At 35.0% G+C, this 18,333-nt stretch overlaps 1 protein-coding gene across 1 annotated transcript; it reads left to right on the top strand.

Moving 5' to 3' along the window:
• Positions 1 to 16,691: 16,691 nt before the first annotated feature.
• LOC144453028 (achaete-scute homolog 5-like) lies at positions 16,692 to 17,989 on the top strand. The gene has a single exon (XM_078144292.1). It carries the CDS (start codon positions 16,755 to 16,757, stop codon positions 17,202 to 17,204), a length of 450 nt encoding a protein of 149 aa, XP_078000418.1. The 5' UTR covers positions 16,692 to 16,754; the 3' UTR covers positions 17,205 to 17,989.
• Positions 17,990 to 18,333: the final 344 nt, after the last annotated feature.

Genomic DNA, 18,333 nt, shown 5'->3' on the forward strand with positions numbered 1-18,333 from the left:
ACTAAGTGTCGAACTATGCTGATGCAAACACATTTTAACCTTGATTAGTTGCCATGGTAACTTTATGACGTAATGACAGGTCGCAAGTTATTTATGGATAGTTTGCATTTAGTTCTTGGAGTTTAATTCACGTACTTAGCAACTTACCCTTCTTTCGATGTTGAAAATTAATTTTCTTGTCTTCTGTGAACCACTTTTAACTTAGGTGAAAATAAATTACACAAAACCCCCAATTAAAATATTGAAGCATACCTTTGATATGTTGACATGGCAAATCTTACTTTTTTAGCTGTGAACACAGTGGAAAGCTTGATAATGGTTTCTTGGACATTATAGTACGAACCACCAGCAGAAATTATCCCCTCAAAAATACAACAACAAAACAAAACTATGCAAAACGTTATTAAGTATTAACTCTGGGTAGGTGTATTCCCTTTTAAGTTTGATGTACTACCAGTGTATGTGTTATCATGTGTACAGTCAAAACATTAGTATTAGATCTGAACGACACACAGCAAACCGTTTTGAGTATAGATAGATAGTTTTGGGCTAAAAAAGAATCTCGTGAAGATTATGTAAATCTGTGATCTACCTGAACACAATAGGTAGTGTGTTGATGGCACCTGATTAAAGATCTACAACAATACATCACGTGACTAGAAAAGAATCTTACTAACATTATTGCTACATTTTATCGTCTGGGTCGACAAAAATCTTACAAACAGTGCTACAGTCTATGTCCTGTTTTCACAGACGTCTTACTAATAAAATTGCTACATTCGTCACTGAGCTGGACAGTTTTTGACTAATATTCCTCATGTCATCGTCTGGTACGACAACACAATCTTAAAAAAATTGCTACAGTTTATCGTCTGGCTGAACAAAATTATAATTTTGTAACATAAATACAATTCTTCGCCTGTCTTAACAGAGGTCTTACTAAAGTTGCTACATTTTGTCCGGAAAAAGTATGTGTTGTTACAATGTGTATGATTTAGAGACAATCTGCTAAGATGACACCTGACACAAAGAAATGTAGCGATGACAGTGAGATTTTTGTGAGACAACTGAGATGATGGGGAAAAACAGTGTTTTGTAAATGTTGAGCCATACTATAAAACGTACCATTGTTTGTTAGATTTTTGTTTCAACGTTTTGTTTCAACTGACTTTTAGTGTGTCTTTGTGCTGGTATGAAACATACTTGCATATTTGTGAATGTCCAAAGACTACATTTTCAGTACACCTATTGTAGAATGTATAGCGTTGTGCTACATTGTCGGTGAACGTACATATTTTAGTTTATAACATTGGTTAGTTGTAGTTAAGCAAAACAATACTATTTCAACTGTTTGTGATATTGGTTGCATGTTTATTGTTAATAGAGTCACTTATAGACACAGCTAATATCCACAGGCAGACTACAGACCTTCCTACAATGAGAAACAAGTTCTGTTACAGGGTTGTAAATTTTGATAACTTTTCAGAGCTGTATTCACAGACATGAAAACAGCCTGTTGGTACAGGCATGTATACGGTTGTGTAATGTCTGAATGCATACATTGTTGTGATTTTACGAATGAAACAGGAATGTACGCATCTATGTTTTTCCAGAGATGTGTGTATAAGTGCTTTTACAGGTCTGTAAATTTGGTCATATTAGAATTGCTGTGTTTTCTTTGCGTTTGTACTGATCTTCACACTGTACGAACGATTTAGCGAATATCAACTAACATTATAATGGCTGTTGACATTTATATAGTGTATTATTTTTAAATTTCTGTAGAGCCAGACGATAAAATGTAGCAAAATGTCCATCTCGACGACATATCAGATAAGAGTGTTTGTTTTGTCATGCATGCTAGAAGACAATTTGTATCAATTTTCATAAGATTTTTATCAAGTCAGACAATAATTTGTAGCAATGTTGTAACATTTTTGTTGAGCCAGACAATAAAATGTACTAAGTTTAGGTAACATGTAGCAAAGTTACTAAGATTTTTGTCAAGCCAATTATAGAACGTAGCTCTATGTTAATGACATTTTTATCAAGCCAGTTGATAACATGTAGCAAAGTCAGCAAGATGTTTCTCGAGCCAGACGATAAGTAAGGTTAGTATGAATTTTGTCGCGCTCTCGATGATAAAATGTTGCAAGGCTAGACACCTTCTCCTATTGTGCGTTGTTTGCTTTTGGCCCGCGTATTGGGTTGAACCACTTAGCGATGACAAGTGTACAACAATATGACCAAATTATCTAGAAAGGCAGAAGTACAAAATGATGGCGGATTTCACACCTTGTATGGCTTTGCCATGCGTGATTTATTAGGAAAGTCAAGGTCTTTACAACGACTGTAGAGGTTTAAAGTGTTGCTCACTCGGAAACCGAATTATTTCAGATAAATTATGTGTTGACACTTTAATCGAAGGACTGTCAACTACAGTGTCAAACCAGATTTGATTATTAACGAAGTAAACCATTGTTTTCCTAATACAAAGCATATGTCACATATAAACTTAATATCTAGTTTTAGAAAATAATTCTCTTCTCTCTCTCTGCCCTCCTCTCCCTCCTCTCCCTCCCTGTCTGTCTGTCTGTCTGTCTGTCTGTCTGTCTGTCTGCCTGTCTGTCTCTCTGTCTCTCTCTGTCTATGTATGTCTGTATCTGTCTCTCTGTGTCTCTATCTGTCTCCCTGTCTCTGTCTCTGTCTCTGTGTCTGTCTGTCTGTCTGTCTGTCTGTCTATCTGTCTGTCTCGCCATCCCTTCCCCTATCTCGCTCTCTCCCTCGCTTCCCTCCCTCCCTCCCTCCCCCCCTCTCTCTCTCTCTCTCTCTCTCTCTCTCTCTCTCTCTCTCTCTCTCTCTCTCTCTCTCTCTCTCTCTCTCTCTCTCTCTCTCTCTCTCTCTCTCTCTCTCTCTCTCTCTCTCTCTCTCTCTCAGTATGTTATATAATTAGCTATCCATCATTCGGTAAATAGACCTCCGAAGAAAGTTAGGCGGAAACCGTTCACTATACAATCAGCTGTCGATCTTTTTTTCTGTATTGTTATCTAGGTACGAGTTGATAGAATATTGTATTATTAAATCCAAGAATCTTAGTAAAATTAAAACTTTTGTCTCTTTTTTATTTTATGGAAAACAATACGAATCAATGTCGTCTGATACTACTCGTAAATACAGAACGTTACAATGATATGTTCACAGCAACTGTAATTGATAACGAGGCTCTCAAACAATACACAAAGCACGTTATGTTATCAGACGTGACACAAGCAGTTTTGGTCACGTTTCTTATGCGATAATGTGTGCAGCGTAGGTAGACACGTGACGTTGTGTAACACGTGCATACATTGCCTTCGTATTTCATACTGGCTCAAACACAGACAGACAGACAGACAGACAGACAGACAGACAGACAGACAGACAGACAGACAGACAGACAGACAGACAGACATATCAATCGATACATTTTCACAGAAATAATACTAATCTTTGATTTTTAGTTTATCTTAAATGTATTTCGATGAATAGCAGGACGGATTTCTTTGACAAGTGGTCAGTGCTTGTGATTCGTAGATCTTTCTACACATACTTTGCTTTGGGGAGGGGGATTAACTTATACGGGAAATCGTTCTATTTTCAAGTACACAGGTATTCGTCGGGTAGTGAGCCAAGGATGATCTTCACCATGTCTTTTGTCAAAGAATTGTGAAACGTCAAGGATTAGATTAGTTGATAAGGTCTGTATTTCTTTGTAGTTTTACACTCCAAGCTATGCACCAAGTCGCCACATTTCGAACTACGGGATTTTGAAGTGACGGTGATAACGTAGGTCATTTGTGTGCGTTTACCCTTTTACTGTTGTACGGAAAATTATTGTAAGGCCTAATTTTAAAAATTGTAGTTCCGATCACGCTCAATTTTAGAACAGGTGGGATGGGGAGATTTTTTATTTTTTTAAAAATGTTTTTCATGTGTGAGTGTCTAGTTCAGGTAGTTATGTTTTCTGTTGTTTTCAAAAAGGTCTCTGTGTTATTGGTATCTTCCCAGCCATTACAGATTGGAAGAACAGTTTTATATTGTCTTTTTAAGTTGAAGTCAGTTCCCGCATTCACAATTTCTTGCGAAAACCGACTTTATTATTTTGTTCTCGAATTTATAAAAAAAAATAGTTTAGGGTCGGCAATGAAAAACTAGGTGGGGTCAGGTAACCGGAACCAAACAATTCTAACAGGGTTTCACATAAACAAATGTAATAATGACGATCATGATTATAAGAAGTTCTTTCTGCAGTCTTCTAAACAATACAACATCCTTATACAATCATGTATCATTCTTGTTGTTGTTGTTGTTGTTGTTGTTGTTGTTGTTGTTGTTGTTGTTGTCGTCGTCGTCGTCTTCATATTTCTACTAATATTTACCATAATTCATCACGTGTTTATAAACATACTTGAATATTGATGTATAATATTGTTTTACATAAAGGAGTTGACAACCAAGAGATGCAATCCCAAACATTGTCAAAAATTTTCCCCATTTTGAGACAATCATATCAAAACCAATTCCTTGCACGAAATATTTCAGTTGCGTAGCAGTAAGACTAGACAAGTATTTAGTGGCGGAATTCTAACATATGAATATATTCGGTTGGTAAATTAATTGTGGGGTAAAAACCACTGTAATCTGAAAAGCATAGTCGAATTCTATACTTGCAGACATTGGGTACTGAAAAGGGATCGTGGGAAGAAACTGTGATGTCTAATTATGGATTCAAATCTTTTAAAGATGAGGTCTTTACAGTGTTTCTATTAACTTGGGTGTTGAAAGTGGATTGATGGTAATTGTAAACACTAAGAGGGCTGTTTGGAGTAGTTGTGAACGAGTGATGATTTGTGGCGCGAATACTTGATAGCGTCAGACAAAACCGTGTGATTAAATACGTAAGTACTGGGTACACACACGTACAGTGTTATTATGTCGTCGCCTACTTTTACCCGCCATTACTTTAAGAAGCGATAAAACTAAAAAAAATATATTACCTTTTTCTCGCTTCGTTGTAGTTTTCTGTTGAATAACGTATTGATTTTAGATTCAAACGATTCCTTTGACCACATATTTAACTATATTTCTACGTTGATACATGGATGTCGTTTGAAATGCAATGTATTGGCCCAGAACAAGGGCGACGCAATTCCTTGTGTTGGAGTTTGCGTCTCAATTGTTATTGGCTTACAAATTATACTTCTCCGCTAAAAGCGCAAAGTTTTGTCGGACAATTACCTTTTTTTCGTGTGATACCTCAAATTGGTGTAACTCCCTACTCAACTATGGTGCTTAACATGTCATTTTAACCATTATTGTGTTATAAGCAGTCGTTTTAAAGTTAAGACGCATGGTATTTATACCCAGCTATGGTTTGTTATTGTACACACTGAGGCCAGTGTTTTCACTGCGCAGTTAATGTAACAGTACAATTTAGTCGAATAGTGAAGTCGGCTCGAGTTGTTGACACTAGTCGCTATACTAAAGCGGTGCTTTGTTTGCCCTGTATACCATTTCAAGTTCGCCTTGTATATCAGCCGGATCGATTAACCGATCAAGCTCTGCGCACTCGTTGGTCGTTGTTATTGGAATGGTGAAAAGACCTAGCCGCAGTGTCATTTACCCATTCATTAACACCGTTATTATGATACAGCGTTCAAGCCAATACTATAGTAGTATTGATGTATTTAAACTGTTTGACGCAATCGTTTTGACGACACACACACACACACACACACACACACACACACACACACACACACACACACACACACACACACACATCCATACACCTACCCCTACACCAACAACGAAGCGTGGTACTGTTTCAATCGAATTTGGTGAGCGCGACTTTCATTCTTCTACATGTCTTCAAGTTCTAAACGTGGCGTGGTTTCACCCAAACTTTGTGAACAAAATTTCCTTTCCTAAATAAATTCATCAAATTCGTTTTAGTTTTTTTAAATTTCAATTCAGTAAAAGATGTCGCCACAATTTTACTTGGATTAGAGGTCTGCTGTCGTTCGCTTGACGGAGAAATTCGTGTCGTTAATAAAGTTTTTGTCTCCTCCCTCACCCTCAAATTGTTGCTACGACACGACTTTCGACCATGACTGAGAAATGGAAAGTATGCATGCCATGTGTACTCTCATCTCAGACAACCGAAACAATGTCTTAGATGTACTCGATGTAGTACGTGCACCGTCCTTTAGAATATTTGACCAGTCACAATTTTTGAATAAAGTGAGAACATTTTAGAGATAAAACTTAAAGTGAAGGTACTCGCGATTCGTACAGAATGGCTATCTTTAAGAATTACCTTACATATTTAAGCTCTCCATGCAATGAGACAATTTTCCTCCTAGCGTCCTAGCGGCATGATCAGCGCTTCTAGATATGTCGTAAGAAAATACGACATCAAAAGATAATATCACATTTTCTTTCTCTGTTTTGCTGTCCATTTGAATAAAACAATTAGCCATACATTTCTAATTGTATGCAAATGAGTTTTCGTGGATAGTGTTACATGCATTGAATCGATCCAACCCAAAATTGGAATCTCAAGTAATGTACCTCTTACGGGGGAAAGTGCTTTTGAGACAGCTTGAATGATAGGCCCCGCGAGCCAGGTCTGAACAACGCCGTTTGACGCTAAACGTATGCTACACTCGTAATCACATGGATGAAATACTAATATTTAATCACGTTGATAAAGGAGCTATTGTACTCGGCGAGCTATCCCCCAAGGTCGACACAATCACAGAAAAAATCTTTCGGCGGGTACATCGTTTTAAATATTTCATTTGGACCAATCATCAGCGAGGTTTCAAAACAAAGTGGGAGTTTCGGCGCGAAGCTTCTGACGGCAGAAATAAAATTGCAACATTAAGGGACAGGTCACGTGATAACTGAGCTGTCAATGCGCGGATCAAATTCGTCACGCTTCGGCTGAATATAAGTAGCCAGGTTGAAAACTGTGTATCACTTTTAACAAGTAACACAACACAGGTAACCGACGAAAGTGGATTGTCTCGTAATAAGTTGAGCGTTCGGTCACAGAGACATTACACTGGCGGACATCTAACCAGGTGAGTTTGTGATACGTTTATTAGCTAACTATTTCTTAACTCTGTGATCGCCTGATTGATTACTTTGGTAGAATTCCCATAACTTGTTATTCTAGTAGGATATGCGAACTGTTGTCTAGATCACTTAAAAAGTTGTAGGTACAATGTAGTTGTTGCGGATTTAGTGTCTGTATACTGCGTAGCACAACTATTGATGCGTGTACACAGTATATCGAACCTACACCAGAAAGTGCGCAGGGAGGGAGGGGGAGACTTTTGATTTGCCAAGCTAATCACGCTATTTTAAGTTAGGTTTGGGAAGATTACACCTTTTAATTTAAACCCAATAACCAAACAGTCTGTCACAAGAACATAAAGACAAAGTTACTCGTTAAATTCATGCAATCTAAACTTTTAAAAGTTCATTTGATTTCTTTAGATGTGGACACTTGCTTCTGTTAATTTGAAAAAACATTTTCATACCCACCCCCCCTACATTATACATTTCAAACCCCTCCCCTGACTTTGTACGTTTCAAAATGTCCGAATCTATAGATCTGGAAATACACCCGGTGAAGGATTTCACTTATGTTTTGTATTGAATGATTGTTTTGAAATCTGCTCGGTTTTTTTTTCTGTGAATGTGAAATTATTTGGTGTTTGCTGACCCCCGATGCTTGTGTATCAACCCATTATACATACAATATTTAGATATGAAAGAAATTTATGAAAAAAATTGTGTGGTTCCGATTACGCTCAATTTTGGAATAGGTGGTTAGGTAGATTTATTGTATGTTAATGTTTTGTTTTGCATGTATGATGTGAGTGTCTAGTTCAGGTAGTTATGTTTTCCGTTGTTTTCCAAATAGTCTGTATTATTGGTTTCTTCCCAATCTTCTTGTGATTGATTCTCTTTACCGCGCAAATGCCTCGCCTTTTTATTTACCATAAAATTTCGGTTAGTGAAATAATTTATTTAATTCAAAGTTACGGAAAAACGCGATTTTTGTTAATTTTATCGCGGAATGGTGTTAGGTTTTTATTTGGTACAAAATTATTATCATTTTAGGGATGACGGGGAGTTCCACATCGAACTACGATAGCCATAAATTATGTTTTCATCGGTTAAGTGTACCACGTAAAGTACTGTCCGATGCTTGTTTTCATGTTACGTTTCACGAAAACATCGTAAAATTGCACAATTGTATGATCCCGCGAATAGAACGTGTTCTCAACTATACTAATTTTATAACATGAAATATTAATGTTTAAAGTGTATTGACAACATTTCAGTTGTCTATCATAAATTTTAGTCATCATATTCCACTTTGGTCTTCAAATTTTTTTAATTATTAAATCAAAATAAATTCCGCATTTTATTAAAATATTTCTGCAAATGTTTCCTTGAGAGAATATAAATCGAGTCATCCCCTCAAAATCTTCCTTTTCAATCTTCAAAAAAGTGTAATCAACTTGGTCAAAAGAAAGCGTTATTTTTTGTCAAAGTGTTTCACTTCAATAATGCAAACAATTCTTTTGAAGAATTGGACGATAGTTTCATTAATAGAACCGTCTATCTTGAACACATTTAGATTTGATTTCAAATTTTGACACATCTCTGCCGTATTTTTTACCACAATCGTACAGACGACCATAACCGAGTGTCGTCAAAATGACGAAATATCGTCAAAATCAGTAAATATCCTTAAAATACCTAAACAGCATAAATCCTTATAAAAAGTCGTCAAAGTGAAATCGCCAAAAATATTCCAAATTAAGTAAATGTCGTCAAAATAATTCAATATCGTCAAAATAATAAAATATTGTCACAACATAACTAAAGATTAAAATAGCTAAATATTGCCAAAGTAACTAAATATAGTCAAAATAATAAAGTGTCGTCAAAATTGTACTTTAGAAGTAATCAAATGCATGCAGATTTGCATAATAACGAAAAGAATGTTCTTGAATTTTCTTTCACTAAATTTGTAGTTTCATGTTAGTAGAATCTGAATACTAATAGGACACAACACTAATTTTATGTCATCGAATAATAATGATGATTTTTTTTAATTTCTGTAGTTTTCGACATTTTTTACGCAAAGTGCACGTGACTGACGTGTTCTTTCCGATGTTACTGTCATCTTGCAAAATTCAACGCCTTCTGCACCATATAAGTGAGCCCAAAATATAGAGTAGCCAAATCTACCCTTTTTCTTATTTTTTGTAAGCGTGTCACGTTTTAAACAGAAATTCTGACGTCATGTCGTTCAGAAGGAAATTTTCTTTGATTTCAAGCTAAAATAAAGTTGAGATGTACAGAAACATTATTGAAAACAAAATTTTTGGTTAAAATAAATTTGATAAGTGTCGTGTACATAGGAGTGTAACAATTTACAATATAATAGTACATGCAAACGAAAAACTGAGTAGACGATACTGTTGATGTGTCACTGTTTACGAACGCTAGAAACTGAATTATTTTGATATGTAAAGAAATTACGAATGAGATGTGAATATTTCTCACCAGTAAGAGTAATAATTATGACTATTACAACAGCTAACGAGTCTCGCTACATCTTAGACTCGTGAATGGACGAAACGTAACGCACAGTACTAAATTATGACGGACAAAATCAAGCTGAGAAGGGAGCGTCCACATGATAGAATGGATTTACACTTGTTTCAAGTTCGAAGAAACCCAGAGCATGGATAATTTGAGACCTACGTTGAATTGAACGACACTGATTCCATGCTCCGATATCCACTCTTTCTAATTTTAACGGGTTGTTGACAAGCGACTATTCAGGCGTTAAGATTACCGCTTTTGTTGAAATTGAATTACTTTTACGCCGGTTAATTTTCGGAAACGGTACTTCACAAAGTCTGTGTACATTGTATTATGAGTTGGTAACGCCCTGTTTGTAAAGTATATACATCGTGTTGTTTCTGCTAATATTAAGTCAATGCAAGTATCATACTGACTTTCAAGCCCGTGCACAATTCAGGCATTATACCGAGTCTAAAAGTTTGATAACAATCAAGAAGTTAATTCCCTGAACAACGAATGTATGACAGCCATTTTGCACTCTATTCGTTTTCCAGTCTTGGACCTTGAACATCGAACCCGTCCTTTGGTTTCCTATTTTAACGCAAACCATTTTCCGTTCAATTTTTTTTTCAAATATGTCGAAAATTGTTTCCTCAGCTTTCTGCGACGATCGGGCATTAAAATGATACAATAAATTTAATAAATATAGAGAATAAGATTTTTCAGTTTTAGACTTTAAAAAATTCAAATCTACAGAATAATCGTCGTACTGTTATAGTTATACCCAAAGACTCCAGGAGACCGGATAAGCTGTCTTCGAGGGAACCGACATTTTACGCATTTATTCGCACACAATGTCAAACCCACGCTAAATCTCAAATAGATTAACATTTCTCAAAAAATAATCTTTTTTCTTAAGTTTTTTTATCAAAAAAGTTGAAATAATTTGCAAGTAACGTGTACCTTGTTTTTCGAATCGCCTGCCGTAAAATTGTGGTTATTTTAGGAGAACGTAACAAATATCGAAGTCAGAAACTAAGGTTGTATAATTCGGCTAGAAATTGCGCCATCCTTATAAATTCTAGCTTCTGTACGAAACGAAAAACCAACCTGTGTTTATTTCTTCCTTCAAGTATAACAACATATTGGCTGCTTATATTTCAACTCGGCTTTGAATTGCGATTGACAGCGACAATTACAAAATTCCCTATTGAATTCTTACCTCGACTTTTTTTTCCTATATCGTAGTGTGAAATACATGTTATTTGCGGTTACGAGTTAATTCGTAAATTCTTGTTCAAATATTGGGGCACAATAGACCCCATATAAGGTCGTGGCATGGTATAATCGTTATATTACTTATTTGGTTATTGAGAGACTAAACACTGCCTACACCTGCATCATGTACCCGTTTTTCTGTTTTCATATGCAATGATTTTTCCATTCTGATGTTTCGATTTTTTCTTTAGGATTATTGAGTAAAGAATGATAAAATTACTTTGTATTTTTTGTGTTCGTTTATGAATGTATCAGGAAGTATATTGGGTTCATATTTCACGACTTATTTGTATATATTTATTTTTTATATATATTTAACGTTATGATTAGAGCATTTTTACTTGTATAAGATAAAACTTGAAATGGAGTAGTTCCGATAATCCGACACCCCCACCCCACCCCTAGTTTAAGCCGCCGACTCTGAACCCTTCGTTTACAATAAAAAAAAAAGAGAAGTAAAATGGAGAGAATTTACTTTTATCGCCGTGTAAATTTTCTTGCCAAAATATCTTAAGTACGGTCATTTTTAAAACCAAATTCCCAAGTAACCAGGTCTTTTAAGACTGTAAGTTGAATGTATTTATACTATATATATGTTTTTATGTTCATTTACTTACATCTCATCAAACTATCATAGAAGTATTATGACTAACGAGTATCTTGTCTTTGGGTTGAAGCAATATCTCAATAAAAATAATAAAATAAAATTTCGACCTACCTACCCTGTTCTCTGAATTCGTGTAATCGGAAACAAAGACCCCATTATTACTTTTGCCTTATGCAGTACAATTTGTGGAGAAAATAATACAAACATTGCGATATTCCTTAAAAATAGTTCTTCCCTTACTTTTTCATCTTCAGATGTTCATTATTACAAAATGATGCCGTTTTAGTCAAAAGATGAAAACAAAATAACGATTTTTTTAGGAAGCAACTGACTTGTAATAACGCTGAGAGAAATATTTTGACAATACGAATATATTTTTTCGTTCTTTTGATGAAGTGAATTCGCATGGTTATTTTGAGGGAATGTCCAAATTCATATTTTTTCCAGGAATCGTTCACAGAACTGTTTTGATAAACCATCGAAATATTTTCAACCTGCCTTTAGTTTGGAGAATAATTTCCACTAAAAGGAATAGTGAGATTGGTGACGTCATTTATAAGAGGGCTAGTAATTCACTATGACAAATAAAGTCCAAAAGATGGCCATTTTTTTCAATACTCTGGCCATCTAATTTCAAAGTCCGTATTTGGAGTATTTTGACACATGCGATAAGTTTTTCGGAAATGCCCTACCGTATTAACTAAATATGTAGATAATTCAGTCATTTTTTTCAGCGTTATAATTTTTTTTTATTATTTCTAAAGAATAAAAATGTATTTTACACTGCGGACGTCAAATCAACAAATTAATTGAATGTAGAAGATAAAAACTATTATTGAAGTTGCTAAAGTGACATGCCTCACACTAAATCTTTGTGGAACTTCCAATTTATGATTTCAAAAAAAATTCTGTTGACTTTATTGGAGACGAAGAGCAAATACTAACACGTGTCAGCCAAAATGAATATACCCTGTACATAATTAAAGCTATTTAACCTGAAAGGGCGTCATGTAGATAGCTTGTCGAAAAAAGTCACATTTACATGGACATTTTAATAACATAAAGATAATGCCTACATTTTGTATCATGCAAAGAACACGTGACAATGTCAGCTGGATTTATTGTCGAGCTATACGATAAAATGTAGTCAAGTTATTTAGACAGATTTGTTGTTGAGGCAGACGATGAAATGTAGCAATGTTACTAAAATGTTGCCAAGTCAAACAATAAAATGTGATAGAGTTAAAATGAAGTCATGTTAGTAAGACCTTTTTAGACAACCGATGTAATGTAACAAACAATTTGACCAAGACATCGTTTTGTTTCGGGTTACATGGTGTTGACTGTGTTTAAGTAAATATGTAATATGTAGAACTATGCCTTCTCTATCGAGGAGAGCTCAAAATGGCGACGCTAACAAATAAACCGCACCGAGAATAGGTAACGCTGGATTATTGCAATTGTGAAATTAAGACCTCAATGAGATGTCATAACGTAGAAATGATTATTTGTAGCTTATTCATAGCAATGGTTAATATTTTTTGCAGTGCTCGGATAAATTTAAAACGTGCACGCTGTCGGATAACATACAAGGACACCAGTCTGTTTTCACCCTTTTCAAATTTTCCGCACCAAGTGCAATTACCTGTAACTTCTTCTTCGAGTGTTCCTCTTTTCAATTGCAAAGCAAACAAACCAAACACGGCCACTTTTCCACGGTTATTTCATTTCGTCTTACGGAGCAACCAAGCGAAGAATAGGGGGTACATTGAAATGTGGCTACCCTATCGTATTCAAACAATAATACGATTCTGTTACACTTGAAAAGTGAACCACGACGGCTCTCAGTTCTTTTCGTTTCAACAGACCTTAACAAATAAAAACAAACACAAACACAGTACAATTATTGTGCTACAACTTGTTATTTTTACATTCAGTTGGTGATAACGATCAGAAAACTAACTCTATCTTAAAATGACAAATGTATAATTGAAAACTACACGGTTGTACGCACGCCATATACGTAATGAAAATAAGTCCTGTACCAGTCACACACGGGCGATCTATTACTCACCTGCTAAAATCGTTTGACAATTTCTTTAGGTTTATGAAACTTTTCTGTACGTTTTAAATTAATTTTGGTTCATAATGATAGAAATATCACTTGTTTATGCATTTATGTCAAAATCTTGGATTAAAAGCTTTTAAATTGTCACAATTCCTAAAATTAGATCATTCATAAATTTTCAACAAATGTCTGGTACCCAAGGAAGTCAAGGTCAAGATTAAATGAAATGTGACTGTCTACAGGTGTTTTCACTAGCTGCAAAATTAATTTCTCGAAATGTATTGCTTTTTTGACTTTGTTCTGATTTTCATGTGCTGACCATGGTGTCAACTATCTCGCAATATAATAAGGGTTGAAGTAAAAGATTTTGCCTTCTGAAATACGTTAAATCATGTTTGTAAAGGAAGGGGGTGATACTCCTCAGTACATTTTTGAGAAAGGGGAGCTACCAGGTATTTCGTATATTTAGAGATTCGAATATTTGTTTGAACAAATTTGAGATCTAGAGATGATATTCAGTATTTGGTAACATAAAAAGATGAAGGTCCGCATATTCTTACTCGCCTAAACTAAAATGACATTTTACACACTTGCACTAAGGCCTAAAGAAATAACTGTTTGGTTCCGGTTACCAGACACCACCTAGCTTTTTACTGCCGACCCTGAACTTTTTTTAGATATTCGAGAAAAAAAATCTGAAAAATTGTGAAGTCTCACAAGAAATAGTGGATGCGGAATCTGCCATCAACTTAAAAAGACAATATAAAACTGTAGTGGCTGTACATATATCTGATAGGAAGAAATAAACAACACAGAGATAATTGGAAAACAATGGAAAACCTGAACTAGACACTTATACATTCATTTTTGGCTATTAAGCTGTGAACTAGAAAACAATATTTTCTCTTCTCGGTTAAAAGTATTGTTTGTTTGTGGTTGGTTGGTTGGTTGTTTGTTTGTGTGTGTGTGTGTGTGTGTGTGTGTGTGTTTGTTTGTTCATTTGTTTGTTTGTTTGTTTGTTTGTTTGTTTGTTTGTTTGTTTGTTTGTTTGATTTTAAACTAAAAAAACTTATCTTGTTTGTATTAAATAACATTGAATATTCATGACCCAAAAATCCTTATTTCCTTCAGATAAATAGTTATGAATATTTATTGTTCATTTAATAAATATCCATGTCTGCTAAGACTCCTGGTCTATCATTTAAAGAAAAAGGTGAAAAAAGTTTTAATTTGGTGTTTCTTGGCAACCAAGCGAAATTTCTGTAATGTGAAGTCGTGAAATGACTCTCAAGAACTTAAGTTCATTAAAAAAAATACCTATTTATTTACTCCTTTAAGAAGAGACATGTCCCGTGTGTTCTTTAACTCACAGAAAAAAAATCACTAATCTATATTTTTCTCTTTGAATGTACAAGCACTTTAATTTCACCAAAGCTATTTTCTAAACTATTATAAAAAATCAAACGAGTATTTAAAAATTCAAACTATAAAACAGAATGATAGAAATTTGGAAGCGTCAGGCATGATCGAATGATTTTGTAAAGGGCCGGACAAGTGTATGTAGACTAATAAGTATGTATTTAGTCCTAGGTTAAGGTTGGTAGAACAGAGACGTCTTATTGTTAGAGATGAGGTGTTCACCGATAGACAGGTGTCTGGTAGTCTTCCTGGATTACTTTGCATATCGAAATGGAAGTTGAGTCATCGGTGATTCAGTTCATATTGAAGTGATGTTTGACGGATTTACCGACGACGAAGCGTTTCATGTACTAGTCGCTCACCGCAACTTCTGTGCATCGCGATCGCTAACAGTGAATGGTATTATTTATTGTTTGAATCAGGCTCGAAACAAGTATAAAAAGTGATGACAAAAAATCAATAGAGAATATCTCTCTAATATCTCCTGCACTACAATCACGTTATATACATGAATAGACATACTATACATAAACATTGCTACTGTCTGCCACTCAAAATTGTAGACACTTTTCGGGACATGTTCACCAAAAAGACAAAACTGAAACATAGAACTTTAATTTCCCCTTCTCAGAAAGCAATGAAAATATTTCACATATTGAACACAAAATATATTTTTTAATATTAAATTTTATGTTATATTCTACTGTTTTTACAGTGTTTACGCGATACTGGATAATAAAACGAGTTTCACGTAATTAAAACAGACAAAAATTTCACTGATATGCTACATTTTACCGTCTGGCTGTAAATAATTTTGACGACCATTACTACATTTTATCGTCTGGCTCTACAAAGTTATTAAATATTACTGCATTTTATCGTCTGGCTCTGTGAAGTTCTTAAATATTACTACATTTTATCGTCTGGCTCTGTAAAGGTCTTAAATATTGCTACATTTTACCGTCTGGCTCTAAATAATTTTGGCTACAACTACTACAATTTATCGTATGACTCTGCAAAGTTCTTAAATATTGCTACATTTTACCGTCTGGCTCTAAATAATTTTGGCTACAATTACTACATTTTACCGTCTGGCTCTAAGTATTTTTTACTACAATTACTATATTTTATTGTCTGTCTCTACAAATTAAAATTTAAATATTGCCACATTTTATCATCTGGCTCTACAAAGTTCCTACATCTTCGTTGTGTGAAATGCCATTATATTTTAAGATTATCACGTTTAATGTAACAATTTTCTAAGATATTGTGTCATAAACATCAAAACAGTGGTATTTTCACTTGAGGGACATTTTACGTGTACGTTAGAATCTACTGGTTCTGTTATCAATTTAAACTTAAATCGATCTCCAATTTTCGAGTGTCGAAAATATTTACTGTCTTTTTTAGGTCAAGAGATGTGTAATAAATTGATAATTAATGATGTAATTTTTATTTATTTTCAGCGCAACGTACGACATCACAAACGACACACTCATATCTTGTGGTTGCTGGGAAGGAGAAACCCACTACTTCGAGTGTTCAGAGGTTCAACTTTCGTTGTGGCGAAATATTTCCACAGTTAATCCAACTGAGCGATTTGATCAAAAACATTAAACGTAAAAGATTTACCCCAGACGTCACAGTGCAGTGAAGGAAAGGTGTTCCAAAACCACATTTACAAGTCAATACGTGTACTGGTGACGTCATCACACTGTGACAAACATGGATGATTGTGGCAACGAGCCTGTCGCCTACTCTACTCCAACATGTGTACAACTTGGCATACCGATGACAGATTGTACATCCGGGAACCCTCTGGTGATGCCAGGTGAAAGGTCAGATGATCACCATTCTGCTGTGAATGCCATAATGGATCCTATGTACCAAACGTCATACATGTCGTCATATCCCGGATACGTTCCTCTTCCGCATCCTTTCGGTTTCTATGACTACGAGCCATCGTTTATCCGCAGGCGGAATGAGCGAGAGAGGGAGCGAGTTAGATGTGTGAACGAGGGCTACCTCCGACTACGAGAGCGCATCCCCCTGGATAATCCCGAAAAACGGCTTAGCAAGGTTGAGACTTTGAGGGCGGCTATTAAGTACATTAAGCATCTGAAGGAGGTGTTAAGTGATGAACAGAACAAGGATCCAAATGCAAAGAAATCATAAAAAATCAAGTTTTTGACATAACCTCAAAATGCGTTCAATACGTATATATTACAGATGTATTATTAAACTGGGTGTCTTCGATACCGGACATTGTTATTGAACTTAGGCATTCCTAAATTCATTCGAATGGACCTGGGGGGGGGGGGGTGAAAAGAATATGGAAACTAGAAGGGAATGAAAATGACAAACAAGAGTCACTTGTCAAATCCAGTTCAGGGTTAAACTTTAGGAGTGAAATAGTTTCCCAGTAGAGTTATAAAAACAATGATCACATTGTCACTATGGACTCTATAACACAAAACTATATACAAGAATCTCCATAGGATTGAAACATTGGCCTTTAAGCGAATTCAATGCAAAGCTGAAATATAATAAGAAATAAATTAATATTGTCAGTTACAATTATCAACCAAAATTGGTTTAATTTTAAAAGTGTTTTTGTGACGAAACCTTTTTTTAAAATTTTATTTTCGAGTATTACATCTTTGATTTACACTAGAGAAAAAAATGTCTCCCATATACTTTAAGTTGATGTCATACATGATGAAAGTTTGCTACATTTTGTGACTGGAATTATTTGTAAAGAATATCTATTGTTCCCATGATCAACTCATTTTGTTTTCATTGGGAAGCTAAATTTGGCTAAGACCATTGTTTTAAAAATACAGGACCGGGTGACTAAGCTAACATTTCTTACAGCATCATTCAAATGACAATACACCAAAAAGAATCTTCGGGACGTTGCAATATTAATTGGAGTAAAGATGTTTATTTGTCGTCAATTCCAGGTACTTATTATTTATTATGTTTGTGAAGTATCGAAATGTTTACGAATATTTTGTGTGTTTTGGTTGCCATGGTGACGTCAAGACATTTAATAAAGGTATAGTTTCTAGCATACCGATCGATTTGGTCACTTCTCGGAGTGCATTTTTTCTTACCATCCAAACAATCACAAACCCAACATCTTGTGTCCAAAGTTGTAGACATATTCATATATACTAAAAACACGTCTGAAATTTTTTAGCAAAATTTAGATGCGACATATTTCATTTCAAGCCATTCTCGTTCTTCATTTGGCCACGTGTCTGCTAGCATTTTGTCGCCGAATGTTGAAATGTTAGTTTGT

The sequence above is a fragment of the Glandiceps talaboti genome, chromosome 23, assembly GCF_964340395.1.
Source record: "Glandiceps talaboti chromosome 23, keGlaTala1.1, whole genome shotgun sequence".
NCBI lineage: Eukaryota > Metazoa > Hemichordata > Enteropneusta > Spengelidae > Glandiceps > Glandiceps talaboti.